A 9766-nucleotide genomic window follows, 5' to 3' on the forward strand; every position below is an offset into this window, starting at 1 on the left:
GCTGCGGTCAGTCAGCAACTTTGTTTAGTCCCCAGCGTGCACAGAAATGATCTGTTTTCTTTTATGGGTGTAATCTCATAGGCTGGGCTTTAGTCATCCACAACGTTCAAGGGAGCTTATCAAAATGCTTTTCTGGTATCCTTGGGAAAGTCCAGTATCAGAAGTTCAGTCTCTGAGACTCTCCATGAGAAAACCTGAAAACTTCATTTCACAATGAAATAATTCAATTTAAAAATAAAAATTAAAAAATATTGTAACTCATACATGCTTAGTAAGATAAAATAACATTGGGAAAGGTATAGTATACTTACTCTAGAAGACGAGTGTTAAGTTCTCCGACATCATTTACATCAAACCATCCAATTTCCTGTCTCATAATCGCATGAAAGAAATTTTCTCTAATTTTTTTTATTTGCCGGCCTGCTGCTAGGGTCCAAAATGAAGTTTGCACATAAGCAGCAAGAAGAACACCAGCTGCTATTGCAGAATAGTAGTATGCATATCTGAAAGAAATAAAAAAAATGGCAGGAATCTCTGACATTAGTTTAAATTGCCTCAGTAGTCTGTATTTAGCTTGATGCTTACTTCTTCAGTTTCAGACCTGAAATAGAGTGTATATGTTAATACTAGAGTTTATATTTCTCTGTAAAACTTGCCAAGTTTCCTATGAGTAGTATTTAATATCAGTTTTCAGATATTCAATAAACTAAACGAAGCTATTGTTAGACAGGAATTTCTTTTTCTTTTTGTCAATACAGTATATATTTTCTCATAAGATTATTTTAGAACTATATTTCAGATACAATATCCTTTTCACTTAAATGTGTGATTTCCAAAAACTTGATAACATTTTTGTTTTAACGCACATAAACAGACCTAGTCATATATACCTATATTCACACACACACTTACATCATACATGTCTGTCTATATAAGTATATACGCATGCATGCTATAAATATTTACCTATTTGAGAATAGAGCATTACTATAGACACATCTACTGCAAGCAAATGCCATTAGATAAAAAATTCTTTTGCTCTCTATTTTATTCATAACTGATATTTTACTTTTACATTAATTCAGCTTTGTGCCATGAGCAGGGTGTCAAATCAAAACCAAGGACTGTGTGAACCACTATATTTCTCAAACTGGAATTGAATTTGAGCCATGGTTTTAAACTATTCAAACAGAATCAAATCAGATTTTTTTCATTCAGAATTGACATCAGAATCAGTTACAGGTGAACCTAAACAAGAACTAAACAAAAAAAAAATGTAACTGAACTGATTCTGTTCATGAACATGACCAAAAACAATGGCTAAATATTTGTGGTGTGTATTTAATGTTATTGTAAGACTACTGCATCTATATAAAAGCAAACAATTAGGAAAAAGCTTTAAACCTCTTAGGACTTTCACTCACATGTAGCAAGTTATGCATACTGATTCTTTAGAACTGTAGCAGGAAACTTGGCAGAAGTAAATTGCAGAAATCTGTGTGTAAATGCTCTGCTCAAAAAAAGGAGAGAATGAAACTTTTCAAATTAATATGGATGAAAATTTTCAAATTTTAATCCAGTCTTTTTTGCAGCTAAGATACTGTACAGATTAGTCAGGGACTTTGGAACTATAGTCATTATGAAATGAACTGTATCCAAACTGTGTAATAAAAATAGGTTAATGCCTAACTGAATGCTGGGTAGTTGAATATTGACCTCGATCATCTTCAGCTCCATTAAAACTCTATGCAGAAACTGCCAAACTAAAACCAAGGCCACTGCTTCAGAACTCAGCAATAATTACTTTAGACAATTACTTTATGATGTTACATCACTCCAAAGAATATTTTTGGACTTTGTTTCATGACAAATTATATCAAAAGGGATTGATCTCTTTGCCAGATTCCACACTGATGAAATATATTCTGTAAATTCACTGCTGAAACTTGACACAGTAAATGCTCACTGCATTGTAAAACAATGGTTCTTTTTGTCTTGAGAAATAGTTGAATTTTAGGCAAACTGTTATTTGAGTATCAAACACAACGAAGTACACGTGTATAGTTCAGCACATGAACACACCTGTGTGAGAGCTTTGTCCTTGTAAACAGTTTTTATTGTTATTTGACTTGCTGGCAGGTGTTCTTAGAGAAACAGGGGGTGGGTACCAATAGCTTCTTCTTCAAACCAATGAACACACTAACTCAAGGGTCTACCTAGAAACTTTAGAAAAGAGAATCTAATCCTGTGCTGCTAATAAGTACTAAATTCCTCATTCAACAATTTGTTTCTAAAGAGACGCTTGGGCTCCTTTTTATTAATATTTGTACTTTCAGAGTTAATATCTAAAAGACAAGATGGCATGCATGACATTAATAAAGATCTCCCTCAAACAGACCATCTCTTAGGGTCCTGAGAACAGGCAGTACTCAACATTTAGATGTTGATGTAGATCTACATTCACATTTACACGTCCCCTGTATCAGCTTGTCTGTTTTCCAGTACTCTGTTCTGTAAGCAGTAGTGACTCCTAGACAATAGCTCACTGAGGACAATGGGAGGATTCCTATTGGTTTTGATTGAGATGATGTGATATGAGTTCAGAGATTAAAAGAATACCAAACCATTAATCAAAAATAGTTCTGATTGGTTGTTGGTCTAAAAGACTTCAAAGTGACACATTGATTTACACACTACTCTTATACTGTAAGGGTCAATAATACCTTGTGTTATTCGAGTGCATCCTGCTTTTAAAATACAGGTTAGATATGCTTGAGTTGAAAAAATAAAAAAAAAGAAAATATGTTTATTTTAAAGCTGTGTAACTTCACCCATGCACAAATTATTTTGTTCTGCAATTTGGCCTTCAATTTTGTTTTCAAATCACTGGGCACAAGTATATTCTGCCAAAGGTGTGTATGCATTACTTGCATTCATGTCAGAGTCTAAGTGACAGAAATGTTGCAGGAGCAATGAACTCTGTGTGTCCATACTCTCTTATAAAACCTAATTGCCAATTCCCTCCCAGTTCATACTCATTACATAGGAGTTGTGTAGGGTGCTGCATCTGGGGAGGAATAACCCCATGCACCAGTACAGGTTGGGGGCTGACCTCCTGGAGAGCAGCTCTGTGGAGGGGGACCTGGGAGTCCTGGTGGACAACAGGATGACCATGAGCCAGCAATGTGCCCTGGCGGCCAAGAAGGTGAATGGCATCCTGGGGTGCATCAAGAAGAGTGTGGCCAGCAGGTCGAGGGAGGTCATCCTCCCCCTCTACTCTGCCCTGGTGAGGCCGCATCTGGAGTACTGCATCCAGTTCTGGGCTCCCCAGTTCAAGAAGGATAGGGAACTGCTGGAGAGGGTCCAGCAAAGGGCAACGAAGATGATTAGGGGATTGGAACATCTCTCATATGGAGAAAGGCTTAGGGACTTGGGTCTCTTTAGTCTAGAGAAAAGAAGATCGAGGGGGGATCTTATTAATACTTACAAATACTTAATGGGAGGATGCCAGGGGGATGGGAGCAGTCTTTTTTCAGTGGCGCCCAGTGATAGGACGAGGGGTAATGGGCATAAACTTGAACATAGGAAGTTCCATCTTAACATGAGAAGGAACTTCTTTACTTTGAGGGTAGTGGAGCACTGGAACAGGCTGCCCAGAGAGGTGGTGGAGTCTCCCACTCTGGAGACATTCAAAACCCGCCTGGACGCTGTCCTGTGCAACCTGCTGTAGGTGACCCTGCTCTGGCAGGGGGGTTGGACTAGATGATCTCCAGAGGTCCCTTCCAACCCTAACCATTCTGTGATTCTGTGATTCTGTGATTCTGTGAGTTCTTCATTGCTAAGTAACAGCCTTCTCATAACTAACTCTTGTTCAATTATTTTAGGGTAAAGAACTTTTTTTTTTGGTGTAAACAGATACTTTTTTTAATTAGAAACTTAACTACTTAATCTAAATGATCTATAAGTTTAAAGTCCAGTTACCAGAAATGATAATGCACTTCAATATAAAACACCAAGAGTTATTAGAGCTAGTGCCTTATCTCTGGAGGGAAGGGATACCTTTCAGAGGGACCTTGACAGGCTGGAGGAGTGGGCACATGTGAACCTCACAAAGTTCAACAAGGCCAAGTGCAAGGTTCGGCACATGGGTCAGGGCAACCCCAAGCACAAATACAGGCTGGGCGGAGAATGGATTGAGAGCAGCCCTGAGGAGAAGAACATGGGGGTGATGGTTGATGAAAAGCTCAACATGAGCCGGCAATGTGCACTCGCAGTACAGAAAGCCAACTGCATCCCGGCTGCATCAAAAGAAACTTGGCCAGCAGGCCAAGGGAGGTGACTCTGCCCCTCTACTCTGCTCTCGTGAGACCCCACCTGGAGTACTGTGTCCAGCTCTGGGGTCCCCAACATAAGAAGGACATGGACCTGTTGGAGTGGATCCAGAAGAGGGCCACGAAGATGATCAGAGTGCTGGAGCACCTCTCCTATGAAGACAGGCTGAGAGAGTTGGGGTTCTTCAGCCTGGAATACTGAAGGCTCCGCAAAGACCTTATTGGGGAATTCCAGTACTTAAAGGGGGACTAAAAGAAAGATGGGGAGGGACTCTTTACCAGGGAGTGTAGTGATAGGATGAGGGGTAGCAGTTTTAAACTGGAAAAGGGTAGATTTAGATTAGGTATTAGGAAGAAATTCTTTAGTCTGAAAATGGTAAGACACTGGAACAGGTTGCCCAGAGAAGTTGTGGATGCCCCATCCCTGGAAGTGTTCAAGGCCAGGTTGGATGGGGCTTTGAGCAACCTGGTGTAGTGGGAGGTGTCCCTGCCCATGGCAGGGGGGGGTGGAACTAGGTAATCTTTAAGGTCCCTTCCAACTTTAACCATTCTATGATTCTATGACTTCCTCCTTCTTTTCAGAAAAGACAATTGCCTTGAAGACCATATCAGCATTCCTGAGATGTCAGACATTTTTCAATACCTAATGAGGAACAGACTTCTACCTGAAGAAAAGAAGGTGAAGTGGTACAAGAAAATGGACTTTAACTTTAGACATCCTGCATAAACCAAGTCTGTGGACAGTGGTTAATAAAGCCCCTTAACAAAACACATCTATTAACAGCTTATTTGTCCTTTTCTTTATGAAGCTTTGTAGCAGAAGCACCTACTGATTATCATCTTCTGCTATTGCCATCTCTAGAATGCTAGATTTAAGGTTGCCTATAATGTAACCCTGTATTTTCTGTACTCCAGACAATTTAGTTGAACGTGATGCTTTGGCAGCATATCAGGTGCTATCTGGCAATTTTAATTCTGCTTTTTATCAGTGAATCATCATAGCTCAAGGAATCGATGGATGATAATCAACATCATTTTTTACATAACTACTGTTTATAAATTCAGAGGAAGAGAAGGAAGAAGGAAGGAAATGCACATGGCATTGGGACACACAGCACCCCTGAAAAGGGGGTGGGATGTGTGAGAGCAAGAGATTACAAGGAAATTGTTGGGGATGGCTGGGGCCATTCAAGAATCCTCCCAGTGCCTCCAATAATCTCATGTGCAAAGTTTTAGTTACATACATTATTCAGTCAACCATGGCTTTTATGTTTTTTTAAAGTATGCAAAACATCTGTGGGAGAAGAATGGCTTGACCAGAAATATGTGTCTACATTATAAAAGAAGGGGAAATATCAATTTCTAAATTACCTTGTCATATCTTCTTCCAGCTTGCCGAGATCTAAGGAGGAATTCATTGCTGTAATGTTTTCTTAGAAAGGAAGAAAAGGGTAAGTACCTTTAACAGAGCAAATTTTAACAAATTTGTTTTCCTGCATGCTGTTAAGCAAATTTTGAGTTGCCACATCTCCCTTTGAATTAAGTTGATTTTAATGAAAGGAGGAGTGTGACGATTTCAGGCTTCTACCTATTCAAAAACAATGATTATACAATATAAGGATAGTCATAACTCCAGTGACTACAAAACTACATCAGTGTAACTTGAGATTCCTCAGCATTCATTAAACGCTCAGGTTTGTTTTTTTCTTTCTGAAAACATAGGGCATTTGTATAATGTCAAAACCTATTAATAGTACAGGCCTAGACATTAGCATCAAATCAGTAACTGTAGATAGCTTAACACATTATGAAAACATTGCCTATAATGTTGCCACTGGCCCTAAAATTTTACTCCCCCACATGAGAACTTAGTGATAAACGTTTTGAGAAGACTACACCTACAGCATTTTGCATTTGCACCATAAAAATCTGACCAATTTATTGTACTTGAGAAGGAGTAAATAATACATTACTTGTTCTGATAAAGGCAGTATGCCCATGTTTCTGTCTTATAGCAGCAAAATAACAGAAAAAATTGATGCAGGACAGAAGATAGTCACATTTGTTTATTTTTTCTGTATCACCATAGACACTTATTAAAATGTTTAATAAAATGTTGTTAGATAATATTTCAGGAAAAAAAATGTTCACACGTTTAACATCTAATGTGTGAATTCAGAGGACAACATAGTATGGTCTGACTGTGAGCTGATACCGAAGTGACAGTATCACTCCTCTCTTGTATCCAGCAGTGCATGCCTGCCCTCCTTTGTGTTCAGTTTCATACTTCTGATTAGCAAATGAGGGTATTCAACAAATTGATCCAAGAGAAAATAAGTACTTTTATTTTCATTAGCAAATTTTCTGTTTGATCCACTTACTGATCTGAGTCACCCTGCAGACTATAATTGCCAGACTTGGTGCAAGGGGATCAACAGGAACTCATGCTGAGGAGATGGAAAACCAGCCTCTTTCTATTTATCTTAGCCACAGTTAAAGGTGATTTGTTGAATGTGCATTGTAGTAGATAATTTCATAAAATTAAAAATAAAGTCTACTAATGCAGAAACTAAGAATTAGGAGGAAAAAAAAAATAATCCATAGTGTATCTCTATTACAGCAAACACAAGAGCTACTAATTTGCATCATAGTATAGAAGCAAGTTGGGGTTTCTGACATCAATATCTCATGTCAAGATGCCTGAATCTCCCTGGCTATTTTCCAAATATGAGCCATTGTTCTCTTCACAGCAGATATATTCTTACCTGTAAAATTTGTGTCTCCAAAATTAACAAAGCTATCAGTCATATCACCAAAAATTATCATCGCAATAGGAAGACTGCTTCCATGGGCTATTGCCAGGAGAGTGCCTAGTATCATTAGTAATTTATCCGACCAACTGGAGTAGCGAAACTGTGAGTGAGAAGAGAAATTCATTCTAACTGTGGTATTAGAATGCTAATATGTTATGTCTACAAAGGCAAGAAAGTCAAGGAAAAGCTATCAATTGTACACCTAGTGTCACAAAACTACAACTTTATCTGATTAGAAATTCAGTTTACGAAACAATTTAAATGTACAGGAATAAATCATTCTAATATAAGCACTCCTATACTATAAACTCTCAAAACCAGAGAAATTTACTATTTTAATGTATCAGTATCTGCACCTGTGTAAGAAAAGCCATATGAAAACAAGGTATAAGAAATTGCCCTTTTTAAGTTTGCTATTTGAAGTTCAAATTATAAAAAAAAAGTTAATGGTATTGCGATAAATAGGGCAATATTTCCTTTTACTGTAAATTCACTATTATGCAGTCAGAAAACTGTTCCTAATGTATCGTAGACATAATCAACACTTACTGAAATTCTAAATACCTCTTGCCATTGACCTTAGTAAAGTTTGAGCTCATCTGTTACAAGATCATTGGCTTTATTCTGTACTGTAAAATACTAAGTTTACTGTTGTAAATTATAGTGACATGATGAAGTTGTACATGTGCAAGCTGGTATAGAAAAGCCATAGTTTTATTTCTGTTATTTGCCATATCATTGCTGTGCATTATGCATGCTAAACCTACAAAATATAAAACATTTCAGTATTACTGAAGCAGGACCTAGGATTTACTGTGATTAAATATTAACAGACTGCATTGTTTTAAAAAACACAGTAAATTAAAAATTTCTGTAATTTAAAGTACTTTTTAGTAGACAATTTTTAATTGTCAGTTTCATCAGTGTCATGGCCTTTACTGCTGACTCAGGTGACTGAATAATGATTAATGGGGCTAATTAGTGTGATTAGTACCTGACCGGTAATTTAGAGGACAAGAACACACATAAACTCAGGTACACGGACACCCTTTTCATTGTGTTGGAAGAAATGATGGAACATGGAAATCCCTACCTTTCACAAACATGTATCTAGTATGGGTGTTTTTAGCATGGTAACTTACTAAGGGAAGACTCCTAAGAATCCATATCAGTAATAAGACAGCTTCTTCAATGAAACTACATCCACAAAAAGAACTGTTGGATTGCTATACTATATCCAATATTCTGTAGTATCAAACTACTTGGTAGAGACAAGACCATATATGCAGTACTCTAGCATAACTTTAACCATTTTTTGTGTACACTTTGAAATGTGCATGTGTGAATATATATGTACGCATATATAGAGAGAATAAATCTTACCAGTGTAAATGGGCTGACCATCTTAGGCTTTTCTGGTTTCTTCTTCTTTTCCTTGCTTAAAAGGTATGAAAATTTTAGTGCATTTAAAAAGCAACATTTCACCGAAATACTAATGCAAGGTATTCACGAAGTTCAATAAAAATATAATTATGAAATAATATTACAGGATAAAATTGTGTGTAAAATGAATATGATTTATTGAGCATTCTTAGGATGTTTTTCTTTAAAAAGCTGAGTATATAAACACCATCAGCTCCTGACTGCTATAAATTTAAGTCAAGCTCTTCCCAGTTCATCCCTCTCAAGAGTGCAACAACACCAACAATGGCTGGTGGTTCCACTATCTGATCAGGGAAGCCGTGAACTGAAGCAGTATATAGCTTTCAAAATGGGAAAAAGTAACTTATAAAATCAAATTTTTGCACATGGGGGATGGGGAATAAATACAATTTTCAAAGTATGTAAAATATTGATTCTCTGCCACACTAAATATTTTACATAATTTTTAGCTGATGACATAATGGTATCCAAAATGTCCATTCTGACATCATGTCTATCATATTTTAGAACTGTTTTTCAATAAACTGTAGTCAATACTGTGGACACTTAGTCCTTAAAAGAAAAAGATAAAAGGTCCTTCTGCACCAAATGAATGTGTCAATCAATGCTACTTTCAAGTTGATAGAATTCTTTCTGTTATTAGGCTTTCCTGATAAAATAAAGTAAAATGAAATTAAATAAAATATAAAATTAAAACTAAAATAAGATAATATAATCTTCTAAGCTTCAATACAGAAAATGTTGTCAATGTTTAAGAATAGAATACTTACTGTTTGCCTTCAGATTCATGATCTTGGCTGAATGCAGTGATCTCATGACTATTTTCATCTGCAGTATGCTTCTGCTTGTTTTCATCTTCAGAACGCATTTTTAATTTATTTAAGATAGCTCCCTATAAAATAATATTTGACTGAGAAATATATAACCATTAAGCCAAGGACAGTAATCTCAATGAGCATTTAGTTGAAAGAAAAATATAGATACTTATTAAAATCAATAAAGTTATTAATGTCATATACAGCAAGTGAATCCTAGTAATGAGCAAGTATAAACATGTTAAAACAAGTCCAGATGTTTGGAGTTTGCTTACAAACATCTACATTTTGTATTTGTACCCGTTTGATAACAGTGGGTCCTTCATTTAACTTCATTTGAATGGTATAAGCATTATATTTTCTC

The 9766-nt window shown here is 36.6% G+C and overlaps 1 protein-coding gene across 1 annotated transcript in view; it reads right to left on the reverse strand.

Moving 5' to 3' along the window:
- The window catches only part of ABCB1 (ATP-binding cassette, sub-family B (MDR/TAP), member 1), a 42883-nt gene extending 33428 nt beyond the window's left edge, over window positions 1-9455 (reverse strand). Inside the window, exons 1-5 of the mRNA XM_009888960.1 lie at window positions 9358-9455; window positions 8528-8582; window positions 7097-7244; window positions 5703-5763; window positions 312-503 (exon numbers count right to left, since the gene is read on the reverse strand). Coding sequence (XP_009887262.1) covers window positions 312-503; window positions 5703-5763; window positions 7097-7244; window positions 8528-8582; window positions 9358-9455 — 554 coding nt within the window. The remainder of the gene's footprint in view (window positions 1-311; window positions 504-5702; window positions 5764-7096; window positions 7245-8527; window positions 8583-9357) is intronic.
- Window positions 9456-9766: the final 311 nt, after the last annotated feature.

The sequence above is a fragment of the Charadrius vociferus genome, unplaced genomic scaffold, assembly GCF_000708025.1.
Source record: "Charadrius vociferus isolate BGI_N301 unplaced genomic scaffold, ASM70802v2 scaffold297, whole genome shotgun sequence".
NCBI classification, from domain to species: Eukaryota; Metazoa; Chordata; class Aves; order Charadriiformes; family Charadriidae; genus Charadrius; species Charadrius vociferus.